This window comes from Camarhynchus parvulus, chromosome 1 (genome assembly GCF_901933205.1).
Source record: "Camarhynchus parvulus chromosome 1, STF_HiC, whole genome shotgun sequence".
Taxonomy (NCBI): domain Eukaryota; kingdom Metazoa; phylum Chordata; class Aves; order Passeriformes; family Thraupidae; genus Camarhynchus; species Camarhynchus parvulus.
Window position 1 is genome coordinate 5,028,081 of NC_044571.1, and position 22,558 is coordinate 5,050,638.

At 44.9% G+C, this 22,558-nt stretch overlaps 1 protein-coding gene across 1 annotated transcript; it reads right to left on the bottom strand.

Annotated features, from left to right (window-relative positions):
- Nucleotides 1-290: 290 nt before the first annotated feature.
- On the bottom strand, nucleotides 291-21,329 carry TMPRSS3 (transmembrane serine protease 3). Its single transcript, XM_030954123.1, has 13 exons — nucleotides 21,312-21,329; nucleotides 19,851-19,995; nucleotides 18,146-18,256; nucleotides 16,516-16,632; nucleotides 14,933-15,056; nucleotides 13,339-13,464; nucleotides 12,615-12,658; nucleotides 10,554-10,719; nucleotides 8,111-8,280; nucleotides 6,660-6,755; nucleotides 5,369-5,511; nucleotides 4,089-4,241; nucleotides 291-308 (listed from the first exon to the last, which is right to left on the bottom strand). The coding sequence occupies exons 1-13, from the start codon at nucleotides 21,327-21,329 to the stop codon at nucleotides 291-293; spliced, it is 1,431 nt and encodes a 476-aa protein (XP_030809983.1).
- Between the last annotated feature and the right edge of the window lie 1,229 nt (nucleotides 21,330-22,558).

Sequence of the window (22,558 nt, forward strand, 5' to 3'; positions counted from 1 at the left end):
TTTATTGTGGCAGCATTCAGGGTTATCAGTCTTTGCTTTTTTTCTCTGTGTAGAATCTGTAGCTGACAGTAAACACACATGCTGATCATCCATCTGCTTCTTGCACCCAAACCAGGCTGAATGTGCAACAATTTGCATCAAGTGCAGCTGCCAGTAACAAAAAGAAATGGTGAAAGGTGCTCTGTGGAGGTCTAGAGCTCAGAGCAGGTGACCAGAAGAGTGGGCTGGGTCCTTCTGCAGGGCTGGAGTGTGGTGTGGGTTTTCAGGAGCCCAGAGCAGGGCCACCCCTCTCAGGTCTGCAGTTCTCTCTGGGAGAAAGAAAAACACATTTATGCATCTGTTGCAAATGCTGGTGTTGGCACCCATTGAGCTCTGGAAGGGTTTTCCCACTGCACTCAGGTCTCCAAGGGAACTGAGGGGCTGCTGGAGCTGCTCCTGCCAATGGGATCATAGAACCATGGAATGGTTTGGGTGGGAAGAGACCTTAAAACTCGTCTCATTCCAACCCCCCTGCAGAGGGAAGGGACACCTTCCACCATCCCAGGTTACTCCAAGCCCCTCCAGCCTGGCCTTGGGCACTTCCAGGGATCCAGGGGCAGCCACAGCTGCTCTGGGCACCCTGTGCCAGGGCCTCAGCACCCTCAGAGAGAAGAATTTATTCCTCACAGGGAAGAATTTATTCCTAGCATCTAATTTAAACCTGCTCTCTGTTGGCTTGAAGCCATTGCCCCTTGTCCTGTCACTCCAGGCCCTTGTCAAAGTCTCTCTCCATCTTTCAGGCTCCCTCAGGCACTGGAAGGCTGCAATTAGGTCACCCCAAAGCTGCTCTGCTCCAGTTTGGTCTGGGCTGTGCCCCAGCACAGCTCTTCCAGGTACAGCCCATTCCCTTGGCCCCACTTCCAAAGGCACACTAGTTCTACTTTCTCTAGGTTTGCTTCAGAGTCCATTAAAAAGTGTCCAAGCTTCCATGCTGCATCTGAAAATCCTTTCTAAGGGGACAAACTTACATCTGAAGGATGTCCCTCTGAAAAATTCCAGTATTTTAGCATTTGGCTCAACGAAGATTTTGCTGTATTTTTTTTCCTCCCTTGCTTATTTTGTAATGGAAATCTGTGGTTTCATGTGATATGAGCTCTTAATCTGAAATGTTTGTATATGCAAATAAATCACAGTGATATATTCAGGGGAAAGAAAATCAAGTAATATTACAGGTCTTGAAGACTCAGAAATATTCTGTTTTCCTGTTTTCTTTGAGTGACAGATAGACTTATGATAGCACAAATCATCATGTGCAATACAAGTTGTGAAAACAGCGTGTGCCATCCAGCATTCAGAGGTGGGCTGAGCTGAAATTGCATACATCACCTTATTTTGGGCATTTGCCTGTCTGTGGATGTTTGATATTGGCAGTTTGGTTTGAGGAGGAAACCTCACATATTTCACAAGCGAGGTGGCCACAGGGGCGGTTTCAGCAGGTGCCTGCATTGCTGGGTTGCTGCTGCTGGAATGGCACCATTGCTTTCCCTGCATTATTCCCATGTCAGCCGCCCAGGCTGGGTGTGGGAGCAGCAGCTCTGCCTGCCAGGGCAAGGCTGCAGCAGAAAGGGATGCACACTCTGTTGCTTTGCCACAAATACAGGAAAATCACAATTAAAAGCCTGTGCACAGCTCTCTGCCTGTCCAGAACCCTCCTAGGGCACTGGAGGAGGGTTCTCCTGCCTTGCACTTGCCCTGTCTGTCCCCATGATATTTTCTGGAAAAATCCCCTTGCCCAGGATTTCCCTCCTGGGAAGCTGAGAAGACTCAGAGAAAAAAGAAAACAATATTATCCCATTTGCTTCTCCTGTGTTTTGCTGCCTTGGAATGTGGTTGAAGATTATTTACCCAACATGTGAATTGTTTTTACTTATTGGCCAATGACAACCAAGCTGTGTCAGACTCTGAAGGAGAGAATTATGAGTTTTTTATTAGTATCTTTTATCCTTCTGTCTGTACCTTTCTGTATGCTTTAGTATAGTTTAGTATAGTATTCCTTAATCTAATATAGTAACATAAAATAATAAATTAGCCTTCTAAGAACATGGAGTCAGATTCATCATTGTTCCAGATTGCAGGGCAGGATGTATTTATTACCATCTGTATGGCAGTTGTCTTTTGTCAAGTGGGCAGTTTTCCTTATCTCTCTCTCTGAGTGATCACAATCACTTCTCCCTCGGGAGGGGACAGCTGCTGATAACAGTCACTGAATGTCACTGCATGGCTGATAAGAACTGCAGCATCCCACTGGGAGATGTGAGCCCAGAGGGAGGAGCCAAGCATTGCTGCCTGGATATAATCTGGAGATTCTGGAACACCAGCACAGCTTCTGCACTGGATTTTCCAGAGGAACAGCAGCTGCCTCTTCCACTGGATCATCAGAGGAAGAGACTGCACCTTTCTCCAGGATCCCTGCTCCAGCAGAACCACCCCTGACACTGCAGGAGGGCTGAGCCACAATTCCAATGGGACTGCTGCCAGCACCCTGACCCACAGGGTGTCAGGTTGGGTTCTGACTCTGTCAGTGTTGTTTAAGTTTACTGCATTGTTTTATTTTATCCTTTTATTTTTCTTCTCTATTAAAGAACTGTTATTTCCTGCTCCCATATTTTTTTGCCTGAGAGCCCCTTAATTTAAAATTTATAGCAATTTGGAGGGGTGGGGAGGGTTTACATTCTCCATTTCAGGGGAGGCTCCTGCCTTCCTTAGCAGACTCCTGTCTTTCCAAACCAAGACAATCATTTCCTCCCGTCATTGGGGGGTCTCAGAAAATACCACACCCTGTCTAGTGCCACTTGAGGTGTCTGAGTGCCCTTGGCACCACCTGAGCCCTTGTAAGCTTTCTGAGCCATCCCCATGGGGATGTAACCCAGGCTGAACTGCCAATCCTTGCCTTCTGCAGGAACACCTGTGAGCCTGGCAGGACAGCCTGGGATCCCTGGAATGGCTCTGGATGGCCCTGCCCAGGCAATGGAGCCCGGCCTGGAGTCCCAGCTGGAGCACAGTGCCTGTCTGACCTCAGCTGCCTGAACCCAGCTCCTCTCTGCAGCACAGGGGAGCTGCTGGCAGCAGCAGAGCTGCTCTCCTGTCACTGGGGCCACCCTTGGGTCAGCTGAAGGTGGCTGCAGTGTCCCCTCACTTCCCTGTCTCTGCTCTCCTTCCAGCCAACACCATGTTCCCTCTTTGGCCCACTCAGCTTCCACTCCCCAGGCTCCTCTGGAGCAGCCCCAGGGCTTCAAACCAAGTCGCAGAATCACAGAATGCTAAGGGTTGGAAGAGATCTCTAAAATCAGCTCATCCCAACCTCTCCTGCCATGGGCAGGGACATCTCCCACTATCCCAGGCTGCTCCAGGCCTTATCCAGCCTGGCCTTGGACACTGCCAGGGATGGGGCATCCATTACCTCAGGGCCTCACCATCCTCACAGTAAAGAATTTCTTCCTATCTAACCTAAATTTCCCCTCTTTCTCTTCATACCCATCTCTCCTTGTCCTGTCACTGCAGTTCCAGACAAAGGGTCCTTCTCCAGCTTCTCTGCAGCCCCTTCAGACTCTGGAAGGTGCTCTGAGGTCTCCACACAACCTTCTCCTCTCCAGGCTGAACAGCCACAGCTTTCCCAGCCTGTCCTCTTTGTGGAGATGCTCCAGTCCTCTTACCAATGCTGTGTCCCTGCTCTGGACTTGCTCCAACATTCCCACGCTCTTCCTGTTTTGGGGCCACCAGAACTGTACCTGATATATTCCCCAAGGATCTCTTTCCTTGTCCCCATCTCCTGACTCAGCCCTTCCACAGCTCCCTGCTCCCTGTTCTGCTCCAGCCCCTTTCCCTGTGATTCCCACCCCTGTGGATGTGCTGTCCTCTCCTCTCTACCCCTGTGGGATGCCCCCAGCCCCTCACCAAACCCCAGCACCCTGCTCTGCCCCAGCCCCAATCCCCAAACACCCCCTCCAATTTCAATATCCATACAACACAGCTCAGCTCTGACAAATCTGGGCCAATCCCCGTGTGGCACAAAGTGACAAGCAGAGGTGACAAGCAGAGCAAGCCCAGACCTCCATCTGCTCGTGGATCCAGTCCAGGAAGGAGGTGGTTCTGCTGTAGACACCGGGCTTGTTCTTCTCTGCACAGCCCACTCCAAAGCTGGTGGTGCCCACCAGCTTCCAGACACTCATATCTTCACAGGCTAAAGGGCCCCCACTGTCTCCCTGAGGAAAAAAAGAGTTAAAACAAATGTCAGTGTCCCAGAAAATGAGGGAATTGTGTGTTTGGGGAGGTAGGGGGAGAGATATAGTCCAGTAATTCAAAATCTCTTGTTCCTGCTCTGTTCTGGGTCCTGGGAAAAGCACATTACAGCAGGGCTTGGAGACTTTTGAGACATGAATGAGACCATATTTTTCTTTCCCTGGCTCCTGGCTATTGAGCTGAGCTTAGCCCAAGGCAGCAACACCAAGCTCACATCTGACCTCCTGCCCTGCCTGCTCCTGCCTGCTTTTCCAGCCCTTCCCAGGCACTTTGCTAGGCAAATTCAGCTCAATGGACTCACATCTAAGCACTGAAAACCTCCCATTTCTTCTTTGCTGCCCTACAAGAATCAGAGCCAGCACAACAACTGGAAAAAAGGGAATATGGAACAAGCATTCCCACAGGTGAGCAGGGCTCCTCCTGTCACGTGGAGTTCTGTGCTGAGCATGCTGCCTTTGGGCAGCTCTCCTGGTGCCAAGTGCCTTTTTTGGGGGGTTGTGTGCAAAAAAGGGATTAAATGCAGATCTAGACACCCACTGCCTTTGCTTTTTTTTTTTTGTCCCAAGTGTGATTGAGATGGAGCAAATCTGGAAAGATGAAGTTCACAGAATCATAGAGAGGTTTGGGTTGGAAGGGACATTGAAGTACGTGCAGATCCAAGCCTCCTGCTTGGAACAGGGACATCTTCCACTAGGAATTCCTCCCCAGCCCTATCTGGCTGCTTTTCTCCATGGGCTTTCTGGACCTTGCAGGTCTCTGGAGCTTCTCAGCAGGGAACTGCAATTCAGTGCAGTGCAGAGGTCACAGCCAAGGCAGAGAAAGGATGGCACCATGCTGCAGCACATGCAGCAAAACATGTCTTAAGCAAATTTGGCTTCAGAAGTATCAGATAAGGTCCAGAAAAGAAGTATAAAAAGGAAATTGTATCGTGTGAATGCACACGGTCAGTGATTGATAATTGTGGTGAGCAGAATAAATGGCACAAACCCCAATGTTTGCCCAAGAAAAGCCTGGGAGTGCCTTCTGATAACTTATCACTCATATTTTTCCATTTCCAATGACCACAGTTGCAGTTTGGAAACTTCCATACCTGGCAGGTGTCCACCCCTCCCTTTAGGAAACCGGCACAAAGCATTGAAGAAGTTATGATTCCACCATAGACATCCCTGTGATTGCAAATTGCATTGGAAATCAGAGGAACACCTGCATAATTCATGGTGTCAGATGTGTCACCTGTCAAAAAAAAAACAGAAAAAAACCAGTAAAAACCTTCCTGTCCTTGAAAATAATCTCCATTTATAAGCAGAGAATGTTTAATATACAAGGAATTGGCAAGGAAGGATGAAAGAAACGTGGTTAAATGGCAAGACAAAAGTAAGGCAACTTGGTGTCTCATCACTTACAGAGCATAGCAATTATCCACTCTGTAGAGATGGGGATTATCACAGTGTATAAAATAACAATAAAATCTGGACATTGTGTGTTTCCACTTCAAACTAGACAATTAATGACACTAATAAACCAAAAAGCTTGTTGAACATTGTGTTCAATACTAGTGCCAAAACCTGTTCTGAGTTTATCGCCTGTTCTGTTAGTCAACAAATCATCTGCAAACATCTGATTTACTTTATAAATATTTATTTTATTTCATTCAGAGCCTGAACAGATCCTTTCTACAAATGGGAGTATTTGCACACTGCCTATTATCAATTTAGGGCTGTTTTTTTTTTTTTTTTTTTTATGTGGCAAACCTTGCTTTCATTTTCTCCCCACCTTTGGCTGTTATCTGTGGGTCAGGTAATGTTCTGTTCTTGTTCTCTGAACAACAGGAACATGTTCAGTGACATGAATGAAGAGTGATAAAAAACAATTAATGGGTGACAATTCACCCATTTTCACGTGAAGGTGGTTCAGTTTTTATTATTGATTAACATGACCCATGAGTCATGGGGAAAAAAAAATCCCTTTTCGTTTTGATTTTGTTTTATCCAATTTCTACATCACCCAGCCTGCCTTAAGATACACATATCCTTTCTCTAAAAAAAAAAAAGGGATGGTTAATTCTTGCATTCATGCTGTGCTTCCTATGCTTGGAGTTCTAAAGGGCACAGCCTGTTTGACTGAGGCAGAGTACAACACTGGGGACATTTTGTATTTGTCATTTTCAAATGTTTCAGAGGATGCCCATCCGTTCCTTGTGATAAGAGTTTGCACAACACTTTTGCAGCACAGTTTGTGCATAAAATTTAGTAACATGTCTTCTTTCCCCCTCCAGATATTCCAGAAAATTTAGTGTTAAACAGTGCCCCAACCAAATCCTATATTTACTGCATGTAAGGCATGTGCATGTAGTGAAATCATCAGCAGACAATTTAAAATACCTCCTTCCACAGTTGCTCCCCATCCTGATACCCAACACATTTTCCCTGCTGGGAAATGTTCACCAAAATTGGGCAGACAGATCGGTTCAATGTGACCTATTTAAAAAAAAAGAGGGAGAGAGAAGAGAATCAAAATTTAGCAAAAAATGTTAATATGTCTCAGAAAAACTTGAAGATTTGGCTTGCAATGAACTTGTGATGAACACCACCCACTCCCCACATAAATAGCCTGGCAGTTTTCTGAGTTTTTTTTTGTCTTATGGGCAACACTGAGGGTTTGAGACAACACCCACAGTAGCCCCAGTGAGTTTTGGGTGTGAACAACACAAGGAGGCATCAGCAGGTCAATAAATTGAAGAATGAGCAAAAAGAAGGGCAGATCAGAGGCCCCAGGGCTGCTGGGGTGAGACAAGGAGCTGGGTGTGCACATCCCTGAGAGGGCAAAAAAATTCTTGGATTCTTTGCTTCCCACTCATCAGCTCACAGAGTTTCGGTGCCTCTGTGCTCTGGGACATGGAATTTCATGGGATAAAATCAGAGCTTGATGCTGGCAGGGACAAATGGGTGCTGAGAAAAGGGAGGGAAAACACAAAATATAACTGGGCAGCTCCCAGGGGTTCTGCTCAGCACAGTGCAGTGATCCCAGCTCAAGGCATCAAGCCCCCAGCATGGGACACAGTGGGGTCATGCTCAGGTGCAGAGCCACTACTATTCCTTACTATTCCTTCCTACTATTCCTTGTTCCTTAAATATCCCTTAATGTTCCTTATTCCCAAATAATGAGCAGAAGAAATCAGCAGAAATATGAGAGACAAAACAGAACAAAATCAAGATTAATTTTCATTAAAAGTGAAATTTTAAACCATTACAAGAGAATTGATTTAGAAAATGACTAGATGTGTTAAAGAGCACCCGCTCCCCTTTGCAGCCAGCTCACAGTGATTAGGAGGTATTGGCAGGTATTTCAATTCATACAATATTATTACATATTGTTTCAGTTCATTGTATCAACTGCAGGTAGCATCCCATCAAGAAAATAAAAATAGTTTTCATTTAAAAAATCATTATATTCAAATTGCCTTCTCTTCTCTTTGAAATTCAAGCTTGATTTTCAGCTTTGGACACTTTTGGATCCCCCAATAGTCATGGAAAGGACATGATAAAAATCTCTGTGACCTCCAGCAGAATGAGGCAGGGTGTTTATTTTAGATAGGAAGAATATTTAGAAAGAATAAAGTTAATGTTTGCCTATTAATAAATGCCTGCAGTAAATCAATACCAGAGAACACTGGGAACATTTTCCAGCACGTTGTTGCTGTCCAGGCCTGGACATGGAGCACGGAGGAGATGCTCACACTGAGGCTGGGGGGTTTCTGCTGGTGCTGTGTGGACAGGGATGTTTTAGCTGGGGAGGTGAGAAAGTCAAGTGAAAGCTCACAGAGGTAAATTACCATTGAGAGCAAGAGGTGCTGCCAGTTTCATCAGTGCTATGTCATTCCCCATGGTCTTGGGTTTATAATTCCGATGGTAAATGATTTTTTCCACTGAATGTGGGTGAGCCTGGGTGTCCTGCTGAGTCACAAAACCAACCTGGACACTCCATGAGCTCGGCAGGTACAGGCTGGAACAAAGAGGTAGAAGAGAGGGTCAGACCTCCAGGAAAACCCTCAGGTTTCTCTAATTGTCCCCTGAACTTATAAATATAACAGGCAAATAACTCCAGTCTGCTGTGCTGGTTTACTTCTCTATTAATAATGGCTATGTTTTGCATCTAATTTTTAAAAATGTAAAACTAATTTTTGTAAGACGCTGGGTGACTAATCTTAGTAAGACCCTGGGTCACTGGCACATTGTAAGGGCATTTATATGGATCTTACTGCAAATATCTGAGAGTTTTCCATCAGCCCAGCTGTCTGTGCTCCTGTGAGACCCCGCAGCTGCTGCCTGGCACACTTGCACTCAGCCAGGCCTCAGCAGCACTTGTGGCAAGGCGTTTTCAAGGAGAAGCTTCCCCTCTGGAGGGTATTTCTGCCCCAGTTCATGAGCTGGCACATCCTTCAGCCTCCAGCAAGAGCAGCTCCTCTCTTATAGGCCTCACTCCCCTGGGAAAAGGCTCCAGGGATGGGGGTGGTGTTGCCAGCTCCCATCCCCCTCACCCTTCAAACACACCACAACCAACTGGGTTGGGGTGACAAAGTCAAGGACAAAGGTTCTAAAATGCTGAATCCCTAAGTAATTATTTTTATGGCAATACAGGGGTCTAAATAGGAACTAGGAGTGGGGTGTGTCTATCCCATCTCTTCTCTCTCCTGGGTATAAAAGCATCCTATAAGACCTCACTCAGAAGAAGGCATCCATGTTGTAGGTGCTTAAAACTGGGCAGACAAATCCCATTTTAGCTGTCTGAATGTCTTTGGTGGAAGTGGCCAGGAATTTGTAAGAGCAAGATGTGCTCCTGCACTGTTAACATCAAACAAGACTGCAAAACCAGGCAGCTCATTATAAATATGTTTGTAATTACACCGAGTTTAAATAACTATTTAGCACCTATTTACCACCTGAAGACCTCTTCAACTGCATAGAAAGGAGCAGTGAGTAACTGGCAAAGGGCACAAAGCACAGCACAAGGGACTAACAATCACTGATTGATCCTGTCAACTTGAAAAGAATCCTGTAATTTATTTTGGAGCTCCAGTGGATCAGAGAAGCCAAATACAAATTCTGAACATGCAATTTACAGAAATTGCAGGTTGGGATACCTAAAATCTAGCACTTAAATCTTGTTTTTAGATGTTTTCCTAGGGAGCTGGGAGTGGCCAGAACACCTGGAAACTGAGGTCCTGGGTTTAGATCACTTCTTGGGGAAGCTTTTTTAAATAAAGACTCATGCAAAAAGAGAGGAACAGCTTAAATGTTATGATGCCTTTTTGGGACTACCTTAAAACAGATGTCAGGCAGAATTAGGGAATAAAAAGTGGTTATATTCATTGAAGGGCCTTCAGGTACACTTAGGGCAGACAAAGCCCCCCAGGGGGCTACACCCAAAAATGGACAATGGGTTACAGGTTTTTACACTTTTATGAGTTTGGTCCATTTGCATATTGGGGGTGTGATAGATGAGTAATGAGATTATTGACTCTCACAATTAAAAGGCAAATATCATTTGTATATGTTCAGAGAAGTTATACAGATTTATAGTTCTGTTTTACCCCCTCCATGTGTTGTTATTATGGGGTGGCCTGGGTTTGGGACATTTGGGAGGGTCAGCGTGTTACTATGGCAGCACCTGACCTCCAGTTGAGATTTAAGGAAGCAAACTCCACCACTGGACAGCAAAGGAGTCAATGGACAGAACTCTGGGAGGGGCTAATGGGTTAAAGAGCAAACCTCCATCGTGTTGGTGAGCACATGGTGGGAAAAATCCTTTGCTCCGAGAGCTGTAATATTTTCTCTATTCAATCTTCTGTTGTATTTTTGATAAGGTTTTAATAAACCTTTAAAATTTTTGGAAGTGAGTATCATTTCTCACAGGGGTTAATATTCCAATTACAGCTTCAGGTAATGAAGTAATTTACCCCAAGTTTGCTCATTTTTTGGGCTCAAGACAGTGAGGTGTCCTTGATTCCCAGGCCTGGAGAGGAATTGTTTTGTCTGACCAAAACGGGAAAGTAGCAGCTAACACTTAACACTAATACTAAATACTTAATACTCCACTAATGGAGTTTAGAGCTACACACTGGAGAATTACAGGATTACAAACACATGAAAACCATAAAAGCCAAAACCCCATGGCATCAGCCCGGGATGAGGCAGCGCGTCCTGTGGGTTATTTTGAAGAGCGAGCAGAGCGTCCCCTAAGCAGGGGAGTTTGGGCAGGGGGGTTTGGGCACTCACTCGTAGACGCAGTGGGCGGCTGTGAGGATCCAGAGCGGGGTGATGACCGAGCCCCCGCACAGGTGGTGGCCCTGGAACTGCAGGCTGACCTGCCACGGCCACTGCCGCGGTGATGACGCGTTGCCCCCCACGATGCGCGGCCCGTAGCTGGCCCGAGTGCCACACGCTGCCAGGGAGCAAAAGTTACAGTGCAGAGAGGAAACACAGCCCTGGTACGGGTCACATTCAGCCCCTCTCAGAATCACAGAATAATGAGGTTGGAAGAGACCTCTGAGATCATCCAGTCCAACCTATGCCCTAACACCTCAACCAGACCATAGCACCAAGTACCATGTCCAGTCTTTTTTTAAACACATCCAGAGATGGTGATTCTACCACCTTCCTGGGGAGAGCATTCCAGTACTTCATTATTATTTTGGTGAAAATTTTTTTCCTGATATCCAACCTATCCCTTCCCTGACATAGCTTGAGACTGTGTCCTCTTGTTCTGTCAGAGACTGACCCCCACCTGTCTACAGCCTCCCTTCAGGAAGGTGTACAGAGCAATACGGTCACCTCTAAGCCTCCTCTTCTCCAGGCTAAACAGCCCCAATTCCTTCAAACCTCCCTCACAGGGCTTGTGCTCCAAGCCCCTCACCAACCTTGTTGCCCTCCTCTGGAAGCGCTCAAGCATCTCGACATCCTTCCTAAACTGAGGGGCCCAGAACTGGACACAGCACTCAAGGTGCAGCCTCACCAGTGCCCAGTGCAGGGGAAGGATGACCTCCCTGCTCCTGCTGGCCACACCATTCCCAATGCAGGCCAGGATGCCATTGGCCTTCTTGGCCACCAAGGCACACTGCTGGCTCATATTCAGCCAGCTGCAGTAGCACCGGGTCCATTTCCACCTGAACAGTGTCCAGCCACACTGTCCCCAGCTTGTAACGTTGTAGGGGATTTTTGCAGCCAACATGTAGGACTCGGCACTTAGACTTATTAAACTTCATCCCAGCCTTGCTGAGGGTGGGAGGTCTCTGCAGCTGGAGCATCCCCACCCCATCCCCATGGCTACATCCCAGAGTTTTCTCTTCCTCTCTCCCATCCCTACAAGTCTGGGGTTTGTGGGGTCTCCATGTCTCTCCCTTCCCTGCAGGTGCAGTGTTCAGTTGTGGCACTGTCATATCTCCTGAAAAATCTCTTCGCCAGGATTTTTTCTCCTGGGAAGATGAGAAACCTCAGAGAAAAAACAAAATTATCTCATTTGCTACTCCTGTGTTTTGCTGCTTTGGAATGTGGCCTGGAGATTGTTTACCAACTGGTCATTATTTGATTGTTTTTTTTTCATGTGAATTGTTTTTACTTAATGACCAATCATAGCCAGCTGTGTCAGACTCTGAGGAGTCAGTCACGAGTTTTTCATCAGCCTTGTTAAGCTTTCTGTCTGTATCCTTTCTCTATTCTTTAGTATAGTTTTAGTACAGTATTTAATATAATATAATAGCATAAAACAATAAATTAGCCCTCTAAGAACATGGAGTCAGATTCTCAATTCCTCCTTCATCCTGGAAACCCAGCAAACACCACACAGCTGTAAAACTCCCCTGCTCTGCTCTCCTTCATCCTCAGAGTCCCACACAGGCAGGCTCAAGCATCTCCTTTCCCCTCATGGTGGTTTTGCTGTTGTATTTTGATTTTTTGTATCCCAATCTGAGAACTAGGTGGCATGGAGAGGTGTGGGATGGGAATTCAATTAAGGCAGAATTTCCCTTTTCCTACCAAGATGCCAAAGACTTGGAATTAGAGGCTGAGTCCATGAACTCAACACACAGTCCTTAAATATACACTTCCTACTGGGATTCTCATTGAAATGCTTCTGCTATCTGATGTTCCCAATCTACCCTCCCAGCCTATTTTTACTTTTCTGAATTTCTTTCAAATTTTACATAAAAAATACAATTTTTCTTTGGTGTGATAAGCTGATAGTATAATATGCCCTGAGTACACAGCTTCTCCCAACTCTTGCCATGCAGCGTATAAAGAAGGATAGTTTCTGCTTTTATTTTCACTTTTTCTGATTCTTACCCAAACACTTTAAGATGATCACATTGCCAGAAGTGCATTCCTCCCTGAGATGAGAAGAAAGTGCAGCATTAGTCCCAATTCACAAATACCTTGTGTTTTTTCAATATGATATCATTTTCCTGTGCACACAAATATAAGTAACTCATATATTGAAAGAGGTACAAAGGCATGAACTCATCCAATCTAATCAGGGCCTTTAACTGGAATTCTGAAGTTGGGAGCTTGGCCACCATGAGGAGGCTGCAGACCATGTGCTGCCCTGCTGAGGAGGGGTTCACTCTTCCACCAGGGAAGATCTGAAGTCTCCTTGGATCCATTGCTCCCTTCTCACTGGAAGGTAACTAAAAATCCCAGAATGTGTCAGGAGGAGTAAATGGACCATAAAGGGTTCATAAACCCACTGGGAAATGTGTAAGGATCTGCAAACTGAAACAAACTGCTTCATAATGGAAAAACAGAAGTGCCTGGTGCCTATCCATCTGTGAAAATGGCATCATGGGACAAACAGTCATCTCAAACAGCTCATTTGAAAGCCTTTGCTGATTTTAATGGGTCCTGGATCAGACTCTTAGTTTATATTCCAGCAAGATGCTGCTGAACCTCAGTCCAGCATGTGTGACACCACCAAACACTTACAAAGTACCTGAAAAAACAGCAGCAATCCCAAACTATCAATAATTCCTGTTCTATTGATTGGTGTCTTCCTGAAGCAGCTGAGGCATACCTGAGGTTGGTGGCATTGTGCAGGGATGTCACTTGATCAGCTGAGAACCAGTGGCTGAGGGACACGAAATGTCTTTGGAACTGTTTTTCAACTGCATCCACGGGCAGGTAACCTGAACTCACATAACTGCAAATAAACCATAAACACAGCTTCCCCAGACAGCATTGCAGCAATCTGCTTAAATAATTCACCAGTTCTGCTAATGAAAGCCACAATAATCAGATCCTGGCATTCGATAAAAGTAATTATTTCCTCCCCTTATGCTTCTTCCCACGTGCATGTATTTTTGACATAATCATGTGTGGAAGCCACACGTGCTGAGATGTATTTAACTGGCAGAGAAAATAGATTTTAATTGTAATATTACAATGAAGCTTTTCATTGTAAGTGGCTGGCACATTTCCTGAGCCACTTACAAGCTCATTGTCTCCTTTTTCTAGAGTTATGTTTTGCAGCAGGGAGGATGAATAATTTTTAATTTTTTCTTCTCTTCTTTGTTGAAAAATTGAGATGTATTTTACCCTAAAGGCAACAAGAATTTATTCAAAGAAGGTTTGTACTGCTAACTATAGTAGAAATCAGAATGATGCCACGGTAAGCAATAACAGAGCATCATGCCAAATCAGGACTTCAAGATTTTTTTTAATGAAGTTGGTGAAAGAAATGGTGCTTTTTCAGAAGTGGGATCAAGCCAGCAAGAACTGTCTTGCCATGTTCTTCTCTAATTATGAGGTGGACCTTAAAACCTATCAGATGTCGTGACATGAATTGTGTACACAATTTACCTATAGGGGAAGTAAAAGAAGTGAAAAATGCTCATATGTTCTTAGTGAGACAGAGTAGAAATTCTCCAGAGTAGAAATCCATTTTGATTTAAGTTGAAATGTACATCTTTAAGTCCATAGTTTGAAAACATAGCCATTTAGCCTGACTGCAAAGCCTAGGCTCAGAGAAACTGCTTCAGTGAAAGACAGAGATAAGGAGAGGGGAGACAGAAAGTGATAAAGAGAGACAGAAACTGCTGTGAGAGCAGGTCAACCTGACCTAAGAATTCTTTCTGATAAAGAAGAACTAGCAGCAAATGTCACGCGAAATTAGTAAAAATGAATATGTATGAACCTATTGTGAAATTGTATGCATATGCATTTGAGAAGAGGATAAAAAGAGACCTGAAGTCCCCAGAAGCACGCATGTCATTTTAGGGGAACGATTCCCACATGCGTCCAGCGCTGTAATAAACATACCGGCTTTACAACTTTCACAAAGTTGTAGAGTTTTGTTTATCTCCACAAAACATTACTGCCTCTCTTACAGGCCACTAGAGTGACAAACAGGATCTGGGCACCTGCATCACACAGGGAAGATTTAGCCAAGCCATTCTCTTTGGCCATCATGCAGGATTTACAGCAGTAATAAAAGGTATTTGCCGTCTACAAGAGCATCATCTCTAATCTCCTCAGCCATGTGACTCACAAGGGTGGATTGTTAAGTCATTTTTAAGGCACAAACCAACACAAGGCTTCATTAGAAAGACTGATAGCCTCAGAGCTTGTTCAAAATGCTAAATGGAGCTGCTGGCGGGTGGTGTCCCTACCTTGAGAAGCCCAGGTGCTTGCAGGTGCTGTTGCCATACTCTGCCCTCCAGTCGTCGGAGCAGACAGTGCGCCAGGAGCCCAAGGCGAACACCTGCAGCACTGCCCTCTTCCCACTCAGCCTGACTTTGGGATTCAGGACAAGAAAAGCCTCAGTGAGCTGAGGAGATGAACACCAGGCACACAACAGGCACACCACACCGCTGTGGTGTCCGTGTTTTCTGGCTCACTGAGCCACTACTTATCTTTTTCATCATTTGGATTCTTTGGCAGAATTTTTCTGTGATTTGTTTTTTGTGTTTTTTTTTTTTTTTTTTGTTTTGTTGGGGTTTTTTTTGTTTTTGTTTTTTTTTGTTTTTTTTTTTTTTGTGGGTTTTTTTTATTAAATAAAGTACTCTGAGCTAGGACAGATAGGGGAAAAAAATCTTTGCTCATGGCAATGCCAGCTCTAATACAGGTGGTGGAGGCTGCCTGGCCCTGCAGTGAGCTTTAAGCAAGTCTTGCTGATTGCACTGAGCTGGAGCTGCAGATGCTTTGCCCTGAGGAAACCCATGGTCAGGGTAAGGGATGAAGATGATGGGCACCTCTGTGTCAGAGAGGTGGATGCACTCGTGCCCAGCTGTCCTGGACCTGGGAAAGGGCACACCTGTGAGGGAGAAGGGAGGCCATGCACGTGGGCACTGCTGAACAGGGCTCTCCCGCATGTGCCGACGATTCCAGTGTTATGGAATTGCAAAGGAAGACAGGAAAAACAGAGGCTTTTCCTGGCTTCACTGACACCTTGAACCTCCCTGGGGAAAACTCTCCAAATGCTGAACACATTGTGCAGGGTTAGCTGGGGCCAAAACCTTGTGGTTCTTGTCACTCCTCCTATTGCACAGAGGGAAAGCTCTGCTACCTCCTTAGCTGTAGGTACAGGAGCCAGGATTACAAATGCACTGAGCTAAAACCCAGTTATTCTGTTTAATAAAATTACAGTCCTTTCCCTCCAGGGGCTGTGAACACCACAGCCACCTTCCATAGCACAGGAGAGGGAAGTACCACTCAAAGCATCCCTGTGATTCCCAAACTACCACAGAGAGAAACTCAGAAATAAGTTACATATCTCACACGTGAAGCAGCAAATTCTGCAGCACTGAATGCACAAATGGCTGATTTCTCCCCATTCCCACATCCTTTAAGATAATACCAGGATTTTGCAACCTTCAAAACTGACACAGCACAATGGTGTGCCAGTGAATAGAGTATTCTGTATTTACACACCATAAGGCAGTGGGGTTACACCTAGCAGGCAGGGGAAATGTGAGCAGTCAAAAAGCATCTGGGCTTCTAATGGAGAAAATGATCAAAAGTGGCAGTAACAATATTCAGCAATCATCACATTTATCTAAAATCAGTTTGATTTTTCATAAACTGTAAATCAGTACCTCAGAGAGATTGTTCCTCTGAAGTGGTGATTTAGATATTCCATTGGTCTCTGTCTTTCTGGTCTCACCCAAACTTTTTACAACAGGCATTCCTTGATAACTTGCCAGTTCTACAGGAGGAGGTGGGATTAATTAATTTATAATCAAAATTAAATTACCACATCTGTACTCATCCTCCCCTTCTTTACAGTTGAAGACACCGTTGCACCTGGCTGATTTCTGGATACACTTAAAGGATGAACGACAGCGAAACTTCCCAATGCAGTTGTACTGGACTAAAAGGAATGAAAGAACACAGGGCAATGAAAACACACTTGGATTTTAATTTAACACTTCTGCATTCCATTACCCGTCCAGATTTCAATCTTGCTAAGGAAAAGCCAGCTCCTGTATCTCAGGGTCTCTAGCTGCTCAGAGTGACCTCAAGATGTGTTAGAAAGTCTCTTTTCCCAGCCTGGCAGTTGAAGAAGGAGTCAGAGCTCTTCATTTCTCGGTCTCAAGGTTGTTTATTGTATCTTATCTATAAATTTTTTTCTCCTGTCCTGCTGAGGTCCTCTCAGCAAGATATCCAAGGCACTCTGCCTGCCACTGAAGCAGTGTTGTCTTTTTATGCTAAAAACTATGTGTACAATACTTACAATTACTTTCCAATACCTATCACCTATGTTAGACAGTGAGCTTCTACTCTAAACCAATCTAAAAGTGCCAGCATCACAGCAGAAGATGGAGGCCAAGAAGAAGAAGGAGAAAGGCTGGACATGCCCAGATCCCTCCATCTTGCCCCCTGAACCCCCATTCTAAAAACCCCAAAAAATCTATTTTTCACCTTGTGATAAATTCACTATCATTCTACTTAAACTTTTGTGGCTTGTAATTCTTCATATAAGGTTGGTAATTGTTTTTTCCAAGGGCTAAATCAAAGGCACAGGGGTCTTGGGCTCTGTGCCAAGGTCTCTGAGCCCCCGGGCAGGGGCTCGAGCCCTCCAGGGCAGCCAGTGGAATGTCCTGGGTTCCAATGCCTGTACTCCAGGAACTTTTGAAATACAGCCTGGAGGTTGCTACATGGTGCTGCTAAAATTCATTTATTAGTAATGACTCGTAGGAGGAGTCAGCCTTGCTGCGTGTGCTGCCTCCTTCCCAGCTCCCTCTGCACAGTTTAAGTTTCACTCAAGGGTGAGTTCCTGCCTGGTGCCTCAGACCCTGAGCAGGGAATTAGGGAAATCCTTGGAAAACACATCCAGTGCTCGCTGTCCTCAGGGGGATGCCTGAGCCTCCCACAAACTGCTCCCTATTCCAGGTGTGGAGACACAGCAAGCCCTGGACCTGGGCAGGTCACGCTTCCCAGCCACAACTAAACTCATTCTGCATTGTCTTTTCCTTTGTAGAAGTTGGTTTTGTTAGGGGAAAATTCTTTAATTCTTTGAAACCAAACTTAGAGAAGTGAATTACAAGACAAAAATATGGTGTGGGCTAACCACAGGAGCCTTTTTTACAGTTTCTAAACTCAGCTCATTGCCTGAGGGGAGCTGACAAAATTTTACTGGAGAAAGGTTTCCTGAAGCTGCAAGTTCCCCAGTATTGTAAATATTACACCAATCTTCCCAGGAGTGCCAGACCTATTTTATCCCTACATGTAAATAAAATTTAAAGCCATCACCTCAACAAGATTTTTTACTTCCACAAACAAGCCACAGTAGCAGTTTAATTCCATTCTCAGTAAAAGACTCATGAAAAATTAAGCATTTGAATGGCTAAGTGAGAACTCAATAAATAACTAATGCTACTCACCACCCAGGCCAATGGCAACTGCTAGGATTACTGCAAGGAATAAACCACAGATATATGGGAAGTATTTTAGGGAGACAAGAGCATGGCACATTGAAGGTGGTTCGATATCCCCTGGGAAAAAAACAGAGAGAAAGATTTTGAGGTTAAACCAGCTGAGCTGGCAATCAAAAAGATTTATCTAACATTAAACCAGATGTCATCAATAACTCCTGGATATGCTTCCTGAGCTGACCTCACCTGAAGGGATTTAGGTTTGCTCTTTCAGGGTATGAGAAGGTTCCAAGAGCTTTGGGGCTGCTGCTGCTCTCAGACATCCCTTGAGCATTTGCCTTGGGAGGGTCTGGGTTGTGCCCCTGCAGAGCACCTGGCCTGTCCTCAATGCAATCAGCAATGTGAGCTCCAAATTTTCATTTTCATGGGCTACATCACACTGGGAGCTTTTCAAGCATATGAGCACCCCTGCTGAAAACTTGAGTCCTGGGATAAAAATGAAAATCAGACCTGTTCTGTTTGTGTAATCAAACCTGTGTGCAGCTCATAAATAGAAGTTCAAGACAAGAAGGATGAAATTCACTGGCCCTTTGGACTTGGAAGCAAGGTTAACTGAAAATTATTGAAAGCTAAATTTGAAAAAAAAAAAAAAAAAAAACAACAACCCCAGGATCCTCTACCTAGTCTCAAAAACTGTGGAAAAGTGATTTGTTCAAAGTTTTGCTATAAAGGCAAGAAGATAACTGAGTGATGGCTCAAGGCTGAGTCTTGAGATTTCAAGTACAAAAAGCTGCACCTAAAGTTAAAATATACATCAGTAGTTATTGTAGAATACATTTCATGAGCTGAATCTGTTTACCAGCCACTGACCTCCAGAGCTGACCTCTGCTTAGTGATATTGCCAGTCTGGAAGATAACAAGAGATTCTGGTGAAAATAATGAGTGATTCACTTGTCTCAAATGTATTCTGATATACAAAGGGCAAGCTGTGGGGAAATAGCAAACACAGCTGGGTCATGAGTGCACACAGGAACTGACAGAGCCTTGTCTTTAATTTTAGCTCTTACAGCTCTTCACTTCCCCATTCCTCAGGATTTATAATTGAGATTGGCAGATACAACCAGTCAAGGATAAGGAATGTCTCTAAGGGTTTACAGAGTCTCTAGGTAAATCCCAGCTTCCTCAGACTCTCAGAAGCAGCTGAGTAACTGGTTTTGGCAATGGAGTTGGTGTCTGGTAGGCCAAAAACCTTAGACAGCTGCAGCAGCTAATGGACTGGAAAATTAAATTGCTCTATTTTCATTCTGGAAGCTCAGCCTGTCTCTGTTGGAACCCATGGTTATTTTGAAATCAATGGGAAGCAGCAAACAGACATGCTAATCCTCCAGGGCTGCTGCATTCTATATTCAGGTTTTTTAATGGACCAATTTCCAGGTTGGCAAAATTTCAAACAAACCATTCAAAAATGTGTCTGGAAAGCGTGGGGAAACGTTTGCTTCTGTGTGAACAATCTTGCTGTGAGAAATGCTTGTGTGTGCAAGTGGACACGAGATGTCATCACATCACTGAGCTGGCAAACCTCACACCTGGGGAAGGGAGGGAGCTCGTGTTTCTTCCTCCTCGGTGTGATTGCTTGCTCTGGGTGGGCAAGCACAGCTTGGCAAACAGTGGACACTGGGACTGCAAAGGTCAGAGGGCTGTGGATTGTCCCTACCAGATCCATCTGCACTTGGGTCCACTCTTGCTTGTGGTATGAAGAAGAATCTTTTGAAGGTAAACTGAATTTGTGGTACTGGCGGTTCATCTTCTGTAACGGAGATGATTTCAAGACTTCCAGTAGTGGGATTTGTCTCTTGAACCTGGCTCAACAGGAGAGGGGAAAAAAAAGGAAAAAAGAAAGAAAATAATCATTATAATGTTGTCATAAAGTCACAGAATGGTTTTGGGTTGTAAGGACCTTAAAGTATATCCACCCCCTTCCATGGGCAGGGACACCTTCCACTCTCCCAGGCTACTCCAAGCCCCATCCAACCTGATCTTGGACACTTCCAGAGATGGGGCACCCAGAAATTCTCTGGGCACTCTGTTGCCAGGGCCTGACCATATTCACAGTGAAGAATTTCTCCCTAACATCTCATCTAAACCTTCTTGTAGCCCCTTTCGGGTACTGGAAGGCCACGAGAAGATATGTCTGGAACCTTCTCCAGGATGAGCAACACCAACTCTCTCAGCCTCTCCTCATAGCTGAGGTGCTCCAGCCCTCTGAGCATCTTTCTGGCCTCCTGTGGATTCACTCCAGCAAGGTCCATGTCCTTCCTGTGCTGGGGACCTCAGAACTGGACACAATACATCGTTATGCACTTGATTTTCACGAGAGAAGCACTTATAATTAATTTACCAGCAAACTACTGAGGTTAATTTTTGTTCAGATTTGTCTAAGCACTGGAGATACTTTTAATAGCTCACACTGGGGCTGTGAATACATTCCCTGCTCTACAATTGCAATAGAAAACAAGAGAAAGACTAAAATGCATAGGACAGCAGCGCAGCACCTGACAGGATCCTCATTCGGGGGAATTTTGCTCCAGTAAACTTTTGATCGCTTTCAACACGGGAAAAATTAAAGTTAGCTACCTAGAATTTGGGGCAAATAGATTTGAAATGCTAATTTCTGACTGTGGTTCTGCACAATGGCAAAAAAAGTCGGATTTTTGATCTCAGAGTGATGTGAAATAAGTCCAGGTTTGTTAAAGACAGTGGAGCTGGTAAGCTGTAAAAGCATCATTTGTGTGGACTCAGTCCCAGAAAATGCTTAAAGTGACACATTTTACGCAAAGAATACATGTTTTATCTGTGACATAGCTATAATGGAAAATATCCTGGAGTATTTTTTCACCTTTCAGCAATAAAGGTTTATTTCATTATTTCTTTCATTTCATCTCATCTATTTCTTTCATTTGGTAAAATTTCACGTACATTTCATTGAACATAAATTAAACTTTGTAGAGAATCTGCCGGCATGATTGTTAAATATTAAAACCAAAAAAGCCTTCTAGCTGGTGCATAATTTGCCCATCAGGAAACAAAACAGCAATGTGAACCAAATTACATGCAAGCCAAACACTGACATTTCGCTTATCAAGAAGCTGTCACATTCTCCCAAATCTTCACTCACCTCTTCCTGAGAAGTCATAGTTAAAAGCAAAACTGTTTTCCTTCTTCATTATCAAACTGAGAGTTTGCTGAGCCTCTCTGCTCGGGGAGGGTTTCCAGGCGGCCGCTGCACGCGGCATCAGGGCCGCAGCCGTGTAACCCAACCTGGAGAGGGGTATCGGGTGGCCCTGGATGGCATGGCTACGGAAAGGGGCAGATAAAAATTCAGCACGCTGTTTAATTAGCTGAAAAACACCAGGCAACACTGTGGGATCTGCAAACCTTCCCATACACCCTTAGCAAAGGAGCTCCATGAGCGCTCACTCATCCTCTGCCGAAAGCGAGGGCAGTGAATGCCAAGAGCTGGGGGTGGCAGGGAGCAGCAGCCCCAGGGCTTCATCTCTTCATCTCTTCATTGTCAGGACCCAGGACATCCCTCTGGCTGTCCTGGACTGCCAAGACCCCAGCCAGGGGGCTCAGAGACCCTGGCACAGAGCCCAAGACGCCTGTGGTTTTGATTATGACCCATGGAGCAAGTTACCAACCTTAGATGAAGATCTGCAAGCCACGACAAATTAAGTAGAATGATAGTGAAGTTATCACAGGGTGAAAAATAGATTTTTTGGGGTTTTTCAAATGAGTTCAGGAGGCAAGATGGAAGAATCTGGGTGTGTCCAGCCTTTCTCCTTCTTCTACTTGGCCTCCATCTTCTGCTGTGATGTTGGCACTTTTAGATTGGTTTAGAGTAGAAGCTCACTGTCTAACATAGGTGATGGGTACTGGGAAGTAATTGTAAACATTGTACACGTAGTTTTTAGTATAAAAAGATAACACCACCCCGGGAGCAGGCAGAGTGCCTGGAACTGTCCTGCTGAGCAGACCTCGGCTGGACAGGAGAAAGAATTTTATAGATAAGATAAAATAAACAACCTTGAGACCAAAAAATTAAGAGCTCTGACACCTTCTTCGAGCACCAGGTTGGGAAAAGAAACTTTCTAATGTATCTCGAGGTCACTCTGACCAGCTAAAGTTCCAAGATTTCATCTCTTCATCTCTTCATCTCTGACCTCACAGACTCACCTTGCTCCTCTTTCACTGGGTTTCACCTTCACTGTGTGCCTGCAGAGGGTTTGTGAAAAAGCAGCATCTCATGTTGCTGAAGGGTCAACTCAGTTGTACTCTGGGATTTAGAAAATGGAAATGTACATTTGTGGTGGTGTTCACAGGGGTCCCAGGAAGAGGGAAGAGATGAGAATGTTGACTCCATGT